The 20000-nt window shown below is 40.6% G+C and overlaps 1 protein-coding gene and 1 long non-coding RNA gene across 2 annotated transcripts; one reads left to right on the top strand and one right to left on the bottom strand.

Annotated features, from left to right (window-relative positions):
- Window positions 1–2846: 2846 nt before the first annotated feature.
- LOC100702887 (aconitate hydratase, mitochondrial) lies at window positions 2847–6119 on the bottom strand (the record flags this gene model as incomplete). Its single annotated transcript, XR_002060294.2, has 7 exons — window positions 2847–3304; window positions 3983–4104; window positions 4646–4778; window positions 4943–5142; window positions 5546–5633; window positions 5747–5921; window positions 6021–6119. It is a non-coding gene; the product is annotated as an aconitate hydratase, mitochondrial (long non-coding RNA).
- Window positions 6120–8911: 2792 nt separating this feature from the next.
- LOC106098069 (jupiter microtubule associated homolog 2) lies at window positions 8912–14576 on the top strand (the record flags this gene model as incomplete). Its single annotated transcript, XM_013270190.3, has 2 exons — window positions 8912–8938; window positions 13630–14576. Coding segments are annotated over 2 exons (291 nt in total), but the record flags the coding sequence as incomplete, so codon positions are not given.
- Window positions 14577–20000: the final 5424 nt, after the last annotated feature.

The following is a 20000-nucleotide window of genomic DNA, read 5'->3' as shown; positions in this document are numbered from 1 at the left end:
TTCAAAATGCCAGGCTGTGTCTCAGCTTCAGATTAATAATCAAAAGCAAACATATTACGATTATGCATTATATACACCCACATACACATCATGAGCAACAATAACTGTGATCCAATAATGAAGTTACTATTAGGGCGTCATATAGTGGGGACACTATAGTGGAAATATAGCAATGTAACATTTTACACAGTCTTACACACACAATGTTTTTCATATTATCAGAGGTCCCTCATGTACGGAGATCATTTATGTAGAAAAAATATTTACTCCAACAGTGACACAGAAATTACATTAAAAAATCTGGTCAGGATCATTCAGGATCATGAGTGGCTCATAAAATTAATGATTTTTAAATGTCACAGCTTTCTTACTTACTTTTCTTTTTTTTAATGCAATTTTAAACTAAATTACAAATGCAAAACCTTTCACTTGCAATACCAGATAAGGCCCACCAGGGGGAGGTGTACCTCACGGTGAGACTTCAGTATTGTTTTTTCACATTTCTTTTGTCCATATTTCTTTATGGACAACAATTTGTAGAGTGCAATGCAATCATTAAAATGAGGTAGGTAAGTTAATGTTTTATATAACAGTGGTGCCACATTTTACTTGCTTTATTCGTTTTGATCTTTGAAAACGGGGTTAAAATAAGTGTATTCCTGGCTTATTGAAAGAGCCAAGTTAATATTCCTGTGTTCTTACAGCCCCCTTAAAACAAATAAATCCAGTTGTATTCCTGACTTTTCGTGAAGGAGGTCTCACACAAGGAAAGACCTAATTTTGAGTATTTAGGCATAATTTTTCTATACACAGACATAAACGGATACGCTGGTAGCACAGTACAGGAAGAAATGCAAGATTCCAACAGAAGCCTACAGTACTGTGCAAAAATCTTGAGCCACCCCGCATTTCTTTTTATTTAGAATAACTTTATTATCCACAATTTGTTATCAATGGACAATTATCTTTGGTTCACCAAGTTATAAATCAATCAAGTGACTTTATATCAACCCACATATACATATACAAAAAATCTCTATACAAAAACTTCAATACAATGATAAAAACATATCAGAGCATCTAATTATTCAGTATACCAATTGCTCTGAGCACAAATGTCCATGTATGTTTGGCTGTTTCAGTAAATCACTGCATCCATTTCTAATTTTTCTAGAAAATTCCAAAGAAATCAGGAGTGACTGACACTATAACATTTTGTAACTTGGGTTTTTCCTGTTGAATTAAAAGATGGACATTATGTGCAGACTTTAACAAAGGAAACACAAATCAGTGACTTCAGAATGCCATCTTTATTATTTTGCTCATTACATTGTAAAGATCAAGAAGTGTTAAACTTGGCAATCTAAAAAACTGCAGATGATTTGTCTCTGTCTCCCAGTGCAGGTGATGGGAGACAGAAGGACTCTGGCCAAAATAACATCTCTGATGGACAGAGTCTCCCACCCCATGCATGTAAATGTTGCTGAACTGCAGAGCTCCTTCAGTGAGAGATTGCTGCATCCTAGATGCATGAAGGAGCGTTTCCGCAGGTCCTTCCTCCCTGCAGCTGTCAGACTGTACAATCAGAACTGCTCCCAACAATCATAGATGTTTCCATCTGCGCTGTAACTGCAATAAGTTAATCAACCGATTCGCACTACAACCTGGTTTGCCTCTTATCTGTAGTTATTTATATTTAATTTAATAACTGTACAGTACTCTGTTTATAGTAACCATTGTACTTAATGTAAATATGTAAGAAAAATTGTGTATGTTTCTGTTCTGTGTCCTGTGTACTGTTTGTTTGTATATGTGTCTTTCTGGCTGCTGTTACAACCAAATTTCCCCTTGTGGGACAATTAAAGGATTATTCTATGCTATTCTATTCTATTCTATTCTATTCTATGATTTCCACTGTTTTCTTTAACAAAATCAAGTTTAATGAGAGGAGAATCGGCATTATGAAATAACATCAGTTCATGTTCAATTTTTATTCGCTGCATCTGAACAAAAGAAAGTGATTTCAGAAGCATAACTGTGACCACACAGAGCACACCTGAGCACCAAACAGACATGCTACCACACAATGCCTTCATGAGCAATATCATCTGATTTGCTGCTTTACAGCAATGATTTAAACATCAAAAGCAGTAACCAGTGAACAATAAGCATCACCTTACATCACAGTATAGGCTTCACGAGCAGCTGTTTAAAAAGGACGGTGGTCACTTTAATCAGCATTTGATCCTGATGAATTCTGGAAAGCTGCATAAAACTCTGGTTACAGACATCTATGAAAAGTCAAGTCATCAGTGAAAGTGAAGAAATTTAGTTTTAAAAAGCAAAATCACAGATAATATTGATCCATACTATATAATATTGATAGATCTTAATTTTCAGGTGTTTTCATTTGGTAGTTTTTAACCATCAGAATAAAACACGAATGTATGAACAGTGCGGTGACCCTCCTCGGCTTGTATTTGTAGGTCACATAACTATTGGGCGGAGGTGAAGAAGTCTAGCTGCCTAGCAGTCATCAAGGGGCGACTGTGGCGTCGAGGACATAAGGAGCTGGCCCGACTCTAATGCATACTAACTCATCCAAGCATGCATCACACAGCTGATTCACTCACTTTCCTTGTTCTGCTTAATGCTTCACATCCTTGTGTGGACTCACACTTCAGATAAAAGCTAGAGCAATGAGAGAGGGTGCTTTTATTTTAGATGAGCTTTAGATCATTTGAACAAGACTAAATGTTAAGAAAATAGACAAACGAGCCCCTTTTTACTGTAAAAACCAAGCAGCAAGTTAATGGCTCTCATTTAGACAGGCAGCATTCAGCATGTCACTTTTATATTACTCCTTCTTTTATTCATATGCATCTTAAAAGTGAGTATTAACAAGTGGTATTACAAGTTGCGGATTAGTCTTAGAGAGTCTCATGTTTGCAAGAGGGTCTGCAGAGGAGAAACACTGAATGGTGAAACAACCTTAAACTTAAACTTCTTTCTTTCTGTCTCTCTAAAATGCTATTGTACAAGCATCTGGACACCAGATTGTGCAAGAACACAGCAGGTCTATCGCGCCAACCTTGAGAAACATTTGGCTCAAAGACACTCAGTGATCTCCCATTACAGCTACGCTAGGAAATCACACACTAACCGGCAGGTCCGGGTGATGGCGAGGGCAAACAGAAAAACTGGGACTGGGACAATCGCCCAACAACCGTGTGAGATTGAACCTCCACCTCTTCTGACTTCAAGGTTTGGGGATGAAGGAATGCAGCTGTTTGGACTGAGTGTGCTGAAACAAACAATAAATGATGCACAGACAGGGACTGCATACTTGCATCTTACATGCAGTGCATAATGAATAACGCTTCTACATTCGAGAGGAATACAGTAATGATATCAGTGCTCACATTCAGTGGAAGAGAGGAGTACCTGCGTATGAACTAAATGCTACAACGAATAACTGAGAATAATAAATGTGATTCTGAACTGAGGAGTACTGCAGGTTTGGAGGACGCTGCGAAGCGTCAACTAAGAGCATTTGTGCAATTCTGCCTGTCAATCGGGACGGCTCGCACTGTAATCCTGTCTGTGTGTTTGAGCCCATGTGAGTGACTGTTCTCTCTTTCACATCGTCTTTCCCTGTTTGCAAAGACACCTCTCCAGCTACACATTTTTTTAAGCCCACAAGCCACCTCCCTCCCCAACAGCTCCCCCCCCCTTAAGGTTACTGGAGCGCCTTTACCCTATTGAGGGTGGAGCCAGCCTTGAACCATTCAATCTGTGTGTCGCTAAAGGTGTGGTTTAGAGAGATGGACTCCTGGCTGCCCTCACTGTGCTTGATCACGGGTGTTAGGGGCCGGAGGAAGATGCACAATTATTATAGTCTTGTTAATGCAAAGGAAAATGAAAAAGAAGAGCTGGATCGTCCTTTGCATCAATGTTTCATTAGTGCAGAGTTTTTGCTCACCTTGCCAGGGGCAAATGATTTCAGGCCAGTGATTGAAATCTTATCATCTGGGCAAATTCTATCATAGTCATGAGGGTCAGCAAACATCAGAGGCAGCAGGCCTTGCTTCTTCAGGTTAGTCTCTATGTGGAAAAAACAGAAAATATAAAAACAACTTACTTTAATCAGGTCACCAATGAAAAGCTCTTTGACAGGCTAAACAGAAATATAAGGTCAGTGGAGTTGCTGCCTGTGATTGGCTGATTAAATATCTGTGTTAATGAGCAGTAGAACAGGTGTACCTAATGAAGTGACCTGTGAGTGTAAGCATATTTACAATCAGAACTGCACAGAACTATAGTGTAGGGCTGTTTCAAATACCATTTTTGGGTTTGGAAAAAAATAACTTGGTGATATTTTGGCTAAAGTTACATGTAAAATTATTAGACTGATAGAAAAGTATAATACAAAGATTTTTCATGATTGAATTGTTTTGAAAAAAGAAACAAACAAAATAAATCATCATCCTTGAGAGTGAGAGAAAGATGATGCATCTAGGCCAGACAATGTGGTACATATGTCCATATTTTATTAAATAACCATCAGATCCTAAAATATAAAAATATTTGCATATGTGAGAAAGAGATGCCAGAAAATCTTTTTTTCCCATGCCATGACACTGACCGTTTATTCTGGCAAAGCTCTTAATGATGATGGCGCGTCCTCCCAGGTGTCGTGGCTCTTGGGCAGCGTGCTCTCTGCTGGATCCCTCTCCATAGTTCTCGTCACCAACTACCACCCAGCTCGCTCCGTTAGCCTGTAACGTAAAAGGAATATCTGAGGAACATTTTTAACTGCATCTGCTCTTAAAGCCCTGAGCCGAAAATGGAGAAATAGTCTGTTAGAAAAAGATGAAACATCAAAAGGAAGGTGTGCAAATTCAATCAAGCTTAACCTGACGCGGTCTCGCATCACATTTACCTTGTAGTAGCGAGCCACATCTGGCAGCCCACCATACTCTCCAGTCAGCTGGTTCTTGATCTTGTTGACGGCGGCGTTCTCGATGTTGACCGCACCGATCAGCAGATTGTTGGAGATGTTGTTCAGGTGGCCACGAAATTTCAGCTAGGGCCTGTCGGCACTGATGTGGTCAGTGGTGCAGTTTCCCTTCACCTACAGCATTTCAGCAGAAGAGAGAAAGAAGAGATGAAGGGGAAATTAGGGCGAGTCAATAAAAATATTTAACAGTTATAAAAACCCATTAACAATTCCTTTCTCCATTATTAATTCTTAAAACAACAGATGTGTTTTAAACTAATTTTTAATGTCTCTGCCCTCTTTCTTAGGCTCAAGTTCACCCTTTCCTACCACAAACAAATCTTACTTACTGGTCACATATTTTGTTTTTAAATATAAAAACATCTGGACACTGTAGCTTTGTACATTGAAGTGTCTAGCCGTTTGCCTTAATGTGTATGGATGAAGGGCACAGTATATGAAGTTAACAGTTAATAGTTTTCAGTCAAAATGGAGCTTATGAGATATTCCATCAGGTTTACAAGGATCACTTCATTGTGATGGTTTGGACTGTCATGTCCTCTAGGTCTTTTCCATTCCACTTGTCGAATGGCTCCAGCAGCTGCAGGTGGTTAGTGGAAGGATTTACATCTACCTGAACATTATCAAATAAGGGAGAGAAATAAAGGCTCTATGTAAATATAGCAAGTCAAACAGGACTTGTTAAATCTTTGTAGACTGGGTTCTGTATCTGAAAAGAGTTATCACCTTGACTGAGCTGCTCTCAGCAGGGAGGTGCTGGTAGGTGTCCTGGTCTGGGTCAAAGTCTCTGGAGGGGAGCTAGTGGGGGGCTCCAGCTTGAACTTCTCCCCATTGGAGCAGTCAGGTAGTCATTTTCAGGGTTGAAGCTGAGGGTCCCAGCGAGGGCCAGGGCAGTGACTATCTACATAAAGTAACACAACAGGTCGACAGGTATAAGTGACGTTTTTTAAGGTCACAAACATTCAGAGAAAGACCGTGTGTGGTCCCTGTAACTTCTTACCTCGGGAGAAGTGACAAAAGCATTAGTAGCTGGGTTAGCATCGTTCCTGGCAGTGAGGTTCCTGTTGAAAGATGTGACGATGGTAGTCTTTTCCCCTTTTTTTCACATCTTTCCTATAAATAGAAAAAAATAAAATAAACAGAGTGTTAGCATTTATTTGACAGTGATGTAGCACTGCTGCAATTCAACTCACAAGACTACAAGTCTAAAGCTTTGATAGACGCCTTCTTTGACTGACATCCAACAGAAATGGTTTTAGCCTTTCATTCTTCGGCATTAAAGCAAAGCCCAGTTAATACAGTATTTTGTTAAAGTTCTGAAATCAAACACTTCATTCAACACTGACACTTTGTAATGTGCACTTGTCTAACTCTTTGTTAACGAAAATAGTCTACTCAGCCAATCACATGGTAGCAACTCAGTGCATTTGGGCACGTAGACATGGTCAACACTTTCTGCTCAAGATCAAAGTGAGCATCAGAATGGGGAAGAAAAGTGATTTAAGTGACTGAATGTGGCATGACTTTTAGTATATCCAGTGAGCGTCAGTTGTCGGTGCAAAAATGCCACATTGATGTCAGAGGAGAATGGCCAGACTGTGGTGTATGTCATGGCAATGCTGTCAAGGCAATGCGGACCCAGAAGTCTGAGGAATGTTTCCAGCACTATTTTGAATCTGAGCCAGCTCTGCAGGGAAACGAGGGTCCAACCTGATACCACAGAGGTATACCTAATAAAGTGGCTAGTGAGTGAATATTTATTCACATTTTTTAAATCTTCATTTCAAATCAACTGGTGTATAGAGGCAAATCTCCCTTTGTGTCATGGCACAAATACTTTTGTACTCAACTGTAAGGTTGCAGGAGGTGAACTGGCTTTAAACAAATGATGAACGCACAGAGATGTGGTGCAGAATATGTCATGAAAATCCCTTTTCCGAGAATATGCGCTTCTTTTGCAATTCGGACTCCTTCTGACATTTCTTTGGAGGTGGAGGAACACAAAAGTAATTGCTTAAAGTAATTGCTTAAAGGAGCTTGCTTCTTCGACATCTTTAAGAGTTCTAAACAAGTCTCTCCTCCTCTAGAAAATCTTATGTAAGCAAACAAGCGTTGCAACTTCTTATCTGGTGCACGTCTTTTATTTTGACAGCGCATGCGCACCTGCAGACCACTTATTTGCACCCCTGTACATAAGGTCCCTCAACCACTGAGCATGGGTGGGCAAAAGAGCACCCCTCCATCTTAGTAGGATCGCACATCTAGCCACAAGGGAGGCGAAAGACAGTGTGCAACACTGTGACAAGGTCAACCGAGAGATTTTGAAGAACTTACAGAGGTGGGAAATGTACTTACGTACAATTTTCAGGAATTTGTACTTTACTTGAGTAGTTCTTGACAACTTCTACTTTTACTCCCGACATTCTACTTTAACGTATTGTGAGATAGCTTGGCCAAACTGGCTGAAGAAGGGCAGGAGACTGATCCTGTAAACATTGTAAATATTTGCAAACTACAGAATAAATATAAGGTATGGCTAAATCAAAACAAGAATGCTCACTAAGTGTCAGTGAAAATAAAAGTTTCACCACAACCGGTCTGTTGTGGTGAAGAGAAAGCTGAGTGTGAAAGCGAAGCTCTCAATTTACCGGTTGATATACGTCCCTACATGATTCCTACAATTATGAAATTACAACACAAAATAACACAACAAAAATCAGAATTTGTTTGTGATTTGTATTTTTATTTAAAGGTGAATCCTTTTTTTCCTTTTCTTTTTTTGTTAGGTTAGAAATTCTGATTAATTTCAATGAAGTATACTTAAGTTTTTTTTGTTTTACTTTGATGCTATAATAGATGTTTTTAAAATTCTGTTATATTTAAGATTATATAGCATCATGGCAAAACAACAGTCTCCTCAAGCTGCTTTATACTGTAAGGTGAAAATACTACAGTAAAAGCCAGACAAACCCCAACAATACAATGATCCCCTTTGAGCAAGCACTAGGCGACAGTGGGGAGGAAAAACTCCCTTTAGGAAGAAACCTCCAGCAGAACCAGGCTCAAGAAGGGGCGGCCATCTGCTGCGACCGGTTGGGGGTGATGGAAAGAGAATATAGGGCAGGGGTCTCAAACTCCAGTCCTCGAGGGCCGCTGTCCTGCAACTTTTCCATGTCTCCCTGTTGCAACACACCTAGTAGGTCATTAGCAAGAGTATAGAACTTGAATGCATGCTGAGTTGGCGATTCACTCTACAGCAGCTCATGAGTGAATGAACATGGTGCAATAAAAGTATTTTAGAAGTATATGTTTCCAAATACACATATTTACTTAAATTTACTTGAGTAGGTAGGTAGGGTTAGGGGTTGCCACCTCAGCATGCAGTCAAGTTCTATACTCTTGCTAATGACCTACTAATTGTATTCAGGTGTGTTGCACCAGGGACACATGGAAAAGTTGCAGGACACCGGCCGTCGAGGACTGGAGTTTGAGACCCCTGATATAGGGAGACAAGATGAAGTATACTTCTAATGGCCTGTTACAGGGGTGGCCAACTCCAGGCCTCAAGAGCCGCTGTCCTGCAGGTTTTAGATGCGTCCTTGATCCAACACAGCTGATTTAAATGACTAAATTACCTCCTCATCATTTCTTGAAGTTCTCCAGAGGCCTGGTAATGAACTGATCATTTGATTCAGGTGTGTTGACCCAGGGTGTTATCTAAAGCCTGCAGGACATCGGCTCTCGAGGCCTGGAGTTGGCCACCCCTGGCCTATTAGATTATTTTTGATTAAATTATTAAATTATTCAATACCCTTTTGAATTTTTAGCAGTTAATTTTTAACAATCAACTGGTGGTAATCCATCGTCAGAACTGATGAATCGTGGTGTTGATGGAGACTCTACAGGGGGATACACTGGGTAAGGCACTCCTACACGTCCGCCAGGGTGTTTTGGAAGCACTTGAGTAGATTTAGTTTGCACTGGAGGTGGACGAGGTTTAGTCTCCCCATAACATCTCCCCATCTCGCTTCTACGGACCAACAATGCGAGCTTTTCTCCTTTCTGTTTTTCTAATTTAAGCTCGAGTTGAACGTCTTTCATTCTAGATTTTAGATGACCTATCTCTTTTTCTCCATCGTAAGCCTTTTTGATAATCTCGTTCATTGGTCCAATGAGCTCCTGTCTTTCTTTGAATAAAGCGTGTTCGAAAGTCTTTACCATATCATTGTACTTCTTTTCAAACGATTCCAGCTCCCGTTTTTTATCTAGTAAAGCTGTCTCTAGACCCTTGCATCTGGTACGTAGACCGCTCAGCTCTTTCTCAAGAATCTCCTTCGTTATTCCAACAAAGGGGATGCCTTCCACACCGTCTACGTATTTCTTTTTCATGTTGAGGAACATATGCCTAAATTCCACCTTTTCTTTTTCTCGGAAGTGAGTTGCATGCGGAAATGCCTTTCCAAAGGACAAAACGCACTGGTACAACTCCTCTTGGAAGTAGCGCTCTTTCTTCTCCAGCCAATTCGTCTTGTGTATAAATTTTTCCCTTTGTTTTATTATGTTGCGCATTTTGTCCTCCAGCACCACCTTTTCACTCAGTGCCTGATTGTGTGCCGTTTTCACTTTATGCCTGTCCATTGCTGTCTTTCTGTGTTCTTCCTTTTCTTTGCTTAGGGCCTTTTTTAGGTCTTCATTTTTCTTTTTCAAAGAAACAAGTTCATCTTCGACCACAGCCTTCATTTTCTTTTCAAATGCAAGAGCCCTAATATTTCTCTGACATTTGCGTTTCATCTCCAAATGCTGGGCCCTTTGTTCGTCTATGACTTTGCTCATTTCATCTTTCTCGTCTGTTAACTCTTTCACAGTTTCATCCTTTAGTTTGTTTTCGTCCCTTAGGTTTGTATTTTGTGCATAAAGGCCCTCGATCCAATACTGCGAGGATTTATGTTCGTCCTCGCGGTCTTTAACTGCACTGACAGTCACACCTTTACTAACGTCTATCTTACTTTCAAGCTTTTCTATGTAGTGATCATAAATTCCAATGACCGTTTTTAACTTTGTTTCTGCAGCATAAGCTTTGTGTTCGAGTTTTTGTGTGTTTTCGTCATACAATTGCTGCATCTCATCTTTCTGCTCTTTGTGGCGTTTCAATAGTAATTCAACAACTTGGCTGTTGTGAAATTCCTGACGCGCAAACTTTTCTCTTTCAGTTTCGAGCAGTCCTTGCAGTACCTCCACCTCTTCTTCATGTTTCTGTTTAAGTTCAGCCAGAGTTTTCTCCGTCTCTGCGCGGAACTTTATGAGAGCTTCCTGGTCATCGGTTATGGAGTTTAACCTGTCAGCGATAACTGTCCTGTCGTCCATGACCAAAGACAGCATCTTATTATTCTGCCAAACGTCCTTGTTTTCTTGAGTTAGATCCTCGACCCGTCTCTTATTGATTGTAAGTTGTTTTTTGCAGTGTTCAAGTTGTTTTTTGCAGTGTTCAAGCTCTCTTTTAAGCTTTTCAACTTCACTAGTCATTGGATGGAGTTTGGTCGAACTGGCTGGTCGAACTTGGTCGACCTGGCTGGCATGTGTTTCTTTTTCTTTTTGACTTTTGCCTTGATAACGGTTAACCATTTTGTTCCAGATATTAGCATCTCTGCCTTTCTTAGGGTTTGAGCTCATTTCTGCTTTTTAACTGCTGTATCTCTCTAACACTAACAATAACCACCATGAATGTTCACTAAACTTTCATAGTTGCCCCCTATTTAAGGGTTTTGAATATCAAAGGATCAAAGGATCAAAGGACTGTCATTAAACGTCACCACGTTCCGTGACGTAATCGATTTCTTGCGTTTTTTTATTAAACAACAGATTCGACCAACAACTCTGCCTGCTTCCTCAAGGTTGGTTGATAAACAATGTTCCCTCTAAGCCAGCGGTCCCCAACCCCCGTGCCTCGGACCGGTACCGGTCCGTGAGTCGTTTGGTACCGGGCCGCGAGAGTTGAGGCTCAGGTGTGAAATGTATGGTTTTCAGGGTTTTTATCGGTTTTCAGCGTTATTTTGTTATCGTTTTTATCGTTAACTCGGTTTTCCTGGGTCTTTTCACGTGTGTTATGAATAAATCTTCTTTTTTTGGTACCGGCACTAGTTTTATTTTGTTGTATTTATCCGCGACACCTTGTCGGGCATAAACCGGTCCGTGGCGCAAAAAAGGTTGGGGACCGCTGCTCTAAGCTGCGCGCACAGAAAATCTGCGTTGCGCACGAAAAAAAAATCTAACCTGAATTGAAATTAAAATAAATACGTTACCAATTTATTCTGTTTTGCAGCGTGAGTCAGTAAGTGACCGATGACTGACTGCTCCAGCCAATGATGCGATTCACATTCGTATAAACGCAGCTAATCAACGTCGTTATTTGCCGACACCGGTGTTTTAGCTAGCAAAGCGGCATGGCTGATGGGGAGAGAAGCCACGTCAATGACAACGTGTACAACCATTGGAGATGTGAGCAGGACAGACGGAACAATTGACGGAAAACGTGTGGACTTTATAGCAGTTTTTAAATTGTGTTGATAGGCCACGTAAATCCAGAGTTATGATAAAAAATATATGCAGTGTTTGTTTTTTTCCTGAATACTATCGTTGTTTAGCAAAAACAAAACCAAAAAAACCCCACCCTTTCCTATTGGTGGAAAAATGTACAATGTCGACCAATCAAAAAATGATATGGCAACATGGCATTTAGTTGTTTAGGAAGTTAGTTAATGAGTCAGTTAATGCTTTACTGCATATAGCTCCATGCAAACAATGAAAATGTGAGATAGTCTCTATAAATTGTCCCCCATCTCTGCATTTTTTTTAAAACGCTTATTAGTTCCACTTAGATCTCAAATGTAACAAATATGTGATTTAACCCTCCTCCAGTTAGTGAACTGGACTTGAAAATGGCAGGGCTTGTGGTGTCTTACATAAACTCAAGCCAGTAGCGGTTTTAGATACGGGCGACACGGGCGGTTGCCCGGGGCGGCATCGTGATGGGCAGTAGCGGTTTTAGATACGGGCGACACGGGCGGTTGCCCGGGGCGGCATCGTGATGGGGGGCGGCATCGTGATGGGGGGCGGCATCACGGGCATCGGCAAAAAAAAAAAAAAAAAAAATGCTCGTACTCATGCTGCCCCGACGGCAGCCAGCGCATATTGGGAATGTCATAGGCATCAATCGGTTTTCTATCGCCCATTTGCTGGGAGTAAGGGCGCCCTCCGTTTGCGAGGTGCGCCTGCTGCTTGCGGCACAGGGAGGAGAGGGCGGGGCGGCGGGGGATTCTCTGGCTGGCTGGAGCAGCATCTAATAACCAACTCGCAAAATAAAACAAAATAAAAACAAAACAACAAACACGAAAACACCGGACATTATGATACAGACTTATAATTTAATTCTATACACGAAAACTGAGCGCGAGAGCCCTCGGTGCGCCTGCGCGCTGCTGAAGTCAAAGTAAACTTTGTCATCTCCGCTACATACAGTCCAGTATATAGAGAGACGAGACGACGAGGCTCCAGTTACAGCAGTGCAAATAAACGAACAATAAATATAGTAGAGTAAGAAAATAAATATACACTTTAGGACTCGGGGTAAAGGGATCAATAACAATTTAAAATTTATAATTTACAGTTTGATGATTTAAAGTCTCACACACAACCCGTCGAAAGGGGAGGGAGACCTGCTGCTTCCAAATAGAGCACATTTCATTCATAATGTTGTAAATCCAAGCCCATTATGTATTCATGATTTGAATCCTGGGTTGTGTGAAATCCCAGAAATACACCCTAGACAAAGTTAATCTGTGAACTAAGGTGTAGGTCTATTAGGTTATGTTGTGGTGATCCTCTGGTTGAGGGATGGGTGTTCATACTGGAGTGCAAAATTAAAACCAATGGAAGATGGACAAAAGTTCAAAGCCATCAGGTGCTCAGTTTAGAAAAAAGAGAAAAGAAGAGGAGAAGAAACGAACAAATGATACAGGTAAACAGATGTGTCATTGGATAATGGCAGGTCATCCTGAAACAATCAGAATCAGAATACTTTATTAATCCCTAAGGAAATAATGTGGGTTACAGTTGCCCCAAGAAGAAATGGTAAAATAGTAACAGTAACAGACTAAACTCCAAACAATACATTATGTTACAGATTTTAATATTAATTAGTCATTGTCAATTGTTGATTTGTCCTGTTCTCATTGTATGACGAATTATGATGGCTGTTTGGTAGCCGTTTGCATACTATGCATACTCTCTCTCTCTCTCTTCATATGTGTGTGTGGACAACAGTTTTATGTTAATGTACAATCCTTATTATGTTTTGTGTGGGGGGGGGGGCGCCAGAGGGAGTGTTCGCCCAGGGCGCCAAACAGGCTAGGACCGCCACTGACTCAAGCTTTCTAGCTTTAGATGATAAATAGTTACTCGATGCTCTTGTCTAATTATGATCACTTCTGGATCCAAAAAAATCAACATGGTAGTGTCCATCACACTACACACAACACAGAGTGCAATAACCAGGGGTGAGGTCACAGTGGCTGTGTCCAATTTGATATCACATGTCAGCGTGTTTGTTTCAGTTCCTCAAGCTCCCTGAAGCCAAAGCCAGCCAGCCTGAGGCAAAAGAACAAACAACACCCCCAGCCGATACACCAGCCAAGGAAGAGCCACCCGCTGCCACTGCCGCTGCTGTCTCGGCACCCTCGGAGCCTGAGCCCACGCCTTCCTCATTTCCTGATGACACTTCGCTGAAGAACCACGAGCCTCATCTGGGACCCAAGCCTCGCACCCACAACAGGGTCCTCAACCCTCCTGGAGGAAAGTCTAGTGTGGTGTTCTACTGATCTGCTGAGCGTGCCACCTCTCCCAGTTTGTCCATTAACCTCTTTGTCTGCTCCCCTGTTAATCTTCTCTCATTCCTACACTGCTTTTTTGATGGTCATGTGATCTGTACACCTAAATGCAGCCCAGTTATTGTTGTTGTTCACACCTAATGCCTGGGCTCATAAGTTGTCCTCAACATCTTGCATTTTCATCCCCGTTTCTGACTCCCTCCCGTCTGTCTTCTCCTTGAAATTCTTCTATAATGAAACCTGCATTCATTACAATCACCGATGAGTCAGCTGAATGGCTAGCTTATCACTTTAACTGTAACACTGTTCAGTCTCAACTTTGCAGTTACCGTTTTCATCATTTATGTTACAAGCATTTGTAAGTGCAATTTGTTTGGAGGCACAATCGTCTGATTTTTGCGTGTGTGAGAACATTAAACATTAAACCGTTCTTGAGATGCAGAAATGTTCTGCATCTCAAGAACGGTTTAGAGTTTGGACTACTTGCACAATTTTCCGCTTTAAACTGAGCTGCAATTTGGTTTGGCTAAAAACTTCACAGCAAACATTTGCCCAAATTTCTGGGAGCTTTCTGGGGTCAACACAGCTTCTCATCAGTTTAATATATGAAGTGCCAGATCTTTATTGCATGTCCACTTAATTTCAGAATTTAAGAAACAATCCATGTGACTGAGGCCTGGTATCAGCTTGGCATCCTTTCATCTCTCTAGCCTTTTAGTTAATTATGCCTTACTAAAAACGTGTACAACAGAGAGCACAATCTGTGATTAGGAATTGAAACAGCTGTTTACTCCCCAGATGTTTCTGTGTTCTCAAAGAAATTCCATTTTGATTTATGTGAATGTATTGTGCAGGTACTTTCTCTGCTTCGCCCTCATTGCTTACATGGATATATTAAAAACTGACAAGCTGTTTGAACATATGATGTGAAATCACTTAATTAAACTGCTGGATTTGCTAAAAGTTCAAATATTTATACTACTTTGGCAAATGAGTTTTGCACATTACTCTTAACTTATTAAGTGGCTATTAGTGAGGGTCATAATAATCAATTCAATTGAGTAATGGGCTGACTAAGTATTTCCAGACTAAGAGGAAAAAGTCAGTGAACATATCCATAGGTTTAGGTGTAGGTTTAATCCATTTCTGAGAAAACTGAAGAGCAGAAGTGACATTGTGTCTTCTTACTTGGATTTATCCAAATTCATGTAAGTTTCAGTCTGTTCAGCCTGTTTTTGTGTGGCACCAAGCAGTAGACCTAAACCTGGATGTGCTTCTGGGTTCTACCTCTAATGAAAACGGATGAGTGTAAAATGCAACCATTGTTTGTTGTTTGCTGCCACCTACTGGGTGAAAAAAGAACTGAAGCTGTAAAAAGCAAACAGACATTACAACAAAGTCAGTATTCCTAATGATAGGCTTCGTTTTGTTTCAGTTTCAGTTCACCATACAGCTCATCAGATTGTTTTCCATTTACATTTGATATAATAGCTTTTTCGTACTACCGATAAACATATTGTTAATTAATTACTGCCTTTTTCTTCTTTTTCTTTCTTCCAATCTGTGCTTGGTGTCCAGTGATGGTGATGTTTCCCCTGTTGGCTTCACTGTCTCTTCACGTTCAGTGGGACTCCTGGGAGGAAGCTTTCAATGCACTTACAGCAACATAATGTTCACAACATCTCTCTGCTCCACTCCATGTGTGACGGGGTCCACTCACAGTGAGACTGAGAGCAGGGAAAGGAGAAAGTATCAGCAGAAAAGCTTGCTATCAATTTAGGACTGGACAAAGTTGGATGGTGTGTCCCTGAATTGGCCTTTAATAGTAGTTGTAGTGTTTCCTTCCAATCAAACCAAACCGCGCTGTGAAAACATTAAATTTATCTCATTCTGTTCACGTATTATTGTCTGAAAGCTCATCAAACAGGATCTGAACCAGTTAAGTACTTGACTTAAATTCGGCTCACAGCTGGAGCCCAAAAAACATCTTTTACTTCAGTAAAACACCCAAAATCCTTCAGGTGGTCCTGGTTAAATAAACCGCAACATAACATCACCTACCTACGGTCGATCGGCTCCTTTAAGTTGGATTTTTTTTAATAACTGGACTATTTCTTTTTAACATGTATATGTTAGAATAAAACCCTGCAGCTCTATAAAAACAGTAATAATAACATTAACAGTAAACAACACAAACCGCTCAGAAAACCGGAGTTGAGTTTAAAACCGTTTCCTCTGTGAGCGCCGAGTTAGAGACGATAGAACAACAGAGGAGCTCTCTGTTAAGCGTTTTACATTGTCTGACTGCATGACAGTGTTTTATATTCAAAAGAAAAGTTCAAACCAATGACTGTAGAGACTAGCAGCCCTGAGTCTGTATGTAAAGCATGGAAACTCCATAGCAGTGATATTTGTTCTTACATAGGTGCACTTATTCTTTGTTACGGTACTTTACTGTTCCAATGAAACAAGAAGATCTCATTTTAAAGTCCATTTTTTGGCCATCCTGTGATATCATTTGCCATATTCTCTTAATATCTTAGAGCTATTTCCAGGGGCAAGAATGTTGATGTTAGGCGACCGTGGCTCAGGGGGTTGGGAAGGGCACCTGTAACCGGAAGGTCGCCGGTTCGATCCTGGCCTCTCTGTCCTGGTCGTTGTGTCCTTGGGCAAGACACTTTACCCTACTGGTGTTGGCCAGAGGGGCCGATGGCGTGATATGGCAGCCTCGCTTCTGTCAGTCTGCCCCAGGGCAGCTGTGGCTACAACCGTAGCTTGCCTCCACCAGTGTGTGAATGTGAGCGTGAATGAATAATGTCATTGTAAAGCGCTTTGGGTGGCTTGAAAAGTGCTATATAAATCCAATGCATTATTATTAGATACCTTTTAAAATCAGGTTGTGAGTCACTCTCACAGCACTGATTTTAGAGTAATGTGCAACAGTTGTAATGTCAATTAGAATTCCAAACTGCCCTTTTCTCCAGTCAGGGTTATGGTGAAATTTAAGTTGTTCTTTTGTGTGATTGCACATGGCCCATCACAGGACCCCTGTACAGCAGAAGTCTCAATTCACTTTTATCTATACATCACCAAATTACAACAACAGTCACATGGTAGTGAGACCGTTAGTCACACAAATGGTGGACAGAAAGTAATTTTTGAATTTAGAAAAAATAAAATGACTCAATTAACATTTATGTTTTTTATTATTACAGATTTTTCAGTGCTCTACATCTATGACAAAGTGTGTATGGACTGTATGGGGACCGTACCTTCACTGTTGAGCTCACCTTTTTAACATATGTCTGTGTGCATTACTTACATAATATCAGTATGGCAAGGAGTTTATGGTTTCTCTGTTTTTCTCAAAGAAAAGACAGAAAACTTCACAATATATGAAGTTACACCACAGCTTCTCCAAATGTGTGCTTCTTTTTCAGTCAGGGGGCTTTTAATAATAATGTATATTTTATTGATCCCCGTGGATTACTTTTATTTTCTCTGCATTTGACCCATTCATTCAGTGAAGCAGTGGGCAACCACTAAGCAGGCGCCTGGGGAGCAGTGTGTAGGGACGGTACCTTGCTCAGGGTACCTCAGGGTCACCGTTCAGTGGATTCGAACCCCGACCTTCCGATCACTCTACCTACTGAGCGATCCCTGATTTAGAGCATCTGCACTAGCCAATGAGCCAAACACTAGGGTGATCTCTGAATTGTGGCTACCGCCTTTACATCTTATATACGCAGACACAGACACTCTTAGACAAAGAACATTCCACAGCAGATCAATTATTAGCAGATCCTTAACTCTTCAGTCTAAGAAAAGCTCCGACCAACCGTCACCTCCTTTATGTCAAGAATGTCGAGAGCACCTCAAGAGGAAAATGAGTCTGCTGTGACGGTGCAATAAAACTTGGCCCGACTTATGATCACATTCCACATGCATGCAAACTTGTGAAAGGAGTGCTCTTACTATACTAAAGTGATATGGTTAAAATATGTGATCAATACATGAGAAAAGAAATCTGCCACCACATGGGTCTGTAGCTCTGTCCACCCTTTTAGGGAACATATTAGGGCTTATATTTCACTAAAAACTATCTAATATGCATATCCACATAATTATGGATCATTATAATTATGATATTATGAAAAAAACACAAAAAATACATTAAGAAACAATTTATATTAGATTTATATTTCAAATAGGACAAAATGCTGATTTTACAGCAGCAAATTATTGGATCTCTATAGTTTAAACATTTAATAAGCTTTCTGCCTGCACAGAGTGAATAATCAAACAAATTGAGTCATCATAACACTTATTTTATTTTATTACATAATTTTTAAATTTTAATTACTTTATTATTATAGCACTAGGAATAACAATAAGGGAAGGATTCTTGATCAGCTCCGTAATGCTGAACTACTGGCCATAGTAAGCTATATACAGTATTCTGGAGACAGTATAAAATGTCACTATATGTCCATGTGTGTGTGTGTGTGTGTGTACGTGCGTGTATTTTATGTATATAGATTTTTTTCCAATTATTACTAATGATATAACACTGTCCAGACATGCCCTGTGAGGACATGAGGAGGAAACAGTGAGGAGCCGTGTGAGGCTGCTACAGGCTGTGGCTATTCCCAAGCAATGTGCCCTGTCTATAGTGACCGAGACTGGGGAGTGATCCACCCCAAAAAGCCAGGGGATGAGACTCTCCACATAGTCAACCACATTGTTGCCTCAGACTTTTCTGGGATGTTAACAATTTGAACATTAGACGTCCTGCTCCAGTTTTGCAGATCGCCTGCTTTCTCTTTTAGAGCATCAAAACATCTTCTACACACTTTTTCCTCTCTCACCTGTCGGGAGGAGTTTATGAAAGAACCACACGACAACTCTTCTGACATTTCCCATTTCCACTTTCTTCACGACACCGTATTCTCTATATGTCTATCAAATCAAATATGGTTGTAGATTGTTTATACTCCATATCTTCTTTCCCTTTAGATACAAACCTACAACATCCCAAAAAGACCTCACAATGGGGATGGGTTGGATTTTATTCAGCAACAGCTGGATCTTCCCAGGAAAGATGACAGCAAACGATACCTCTGCGAGCAGTGTGGGAAAAGATTCAGTAGTTTATCATATTTGAAGATTCATCAGCATACGCACACTGGAGAAAAACCTACTCCTGTCATGAGTGTGGAAAGAGTTTCGCTTGTTCAGCTAATTTGTTTCTCAGAGATATTTTTATTAGATTGAAGCAACGCAGACAAAGAAATACAGAGAATTATTAGACGACAAGCAAGTAGATTTCATAGTGACTGTTTGAGCTGACATAACAGAATACAGATTAATGACACATTCACATATCTTTTAATTGCTTTTATCAATTTACCCCCTTACTCATGCCGTAGCCCTATCAAGCCAGGTTGAGAAAAACAAAACAAAACAAAAACAAAAAAGGGGGAAAAACACCACCACAAATACAACAGGACAAAACGAACAAAATAAAACAAACACACAATTAAAACAGGTTTGCAACCTGAAGGCTGGAAAGTATTTCAGGAATTGCTCCCACACCTTGCAAAACTTACCACTGGTATTACTAATCGCATAACGGATCTTTTCCAGGCTCAGATAGTACATAAGGTCCTCAGCCATTGAGCATGGGTGGGCAAAGGAGCACCCCTCCATCTTAGTAGAATCACACATCTAGCCACAAGGGAGGCGAAAGACAGTGTGCAAAGCTGTGACGAGGTCAACCGTGCATCAGCCTCCCCCAGTGGTGCCAAAAAGCGCAACTAATAGATTAGGATCCATATGGTATCCAAAAGTTAGGATAGGCTGGAAGGTTTGAAATAGTACTCTCCAGAATCCTTCAAGGCTAGGGCATGTCCAGAACACATAGATAAGGGAAGCCTCTGCACTCCCACACTTATCACAACAGGGGTCCACATTTGGATACATACGAGATGTAGAACCTATGCACAACCTTAAATTGTAAAAGACAGTGGCGGGCACATAAGAATGTAGAATTAACTAACTTGAGTATTAAGTCCCATTTATCTACAGACAATGACTGA

Source organism: Oreochromis niloticus, linkage group LG4 (genome assembly GCF_001858045.2).
Source record: "Oreochromis niloticus isolate F11D_XX linkage group LG4, O_niloticus_UMD_NMBU, whole genome shotgun sequence".
Classification (NCBI taxonomy): Eukaryota; Metazoa; Chordata; class Actinopteri; order Cichliformes; family Cichlidae; genus Oreochromis; species Oreochromis niloticus.
This window is presented reverse-complemented; position numbering and strand designations above follow the sequence as displayed.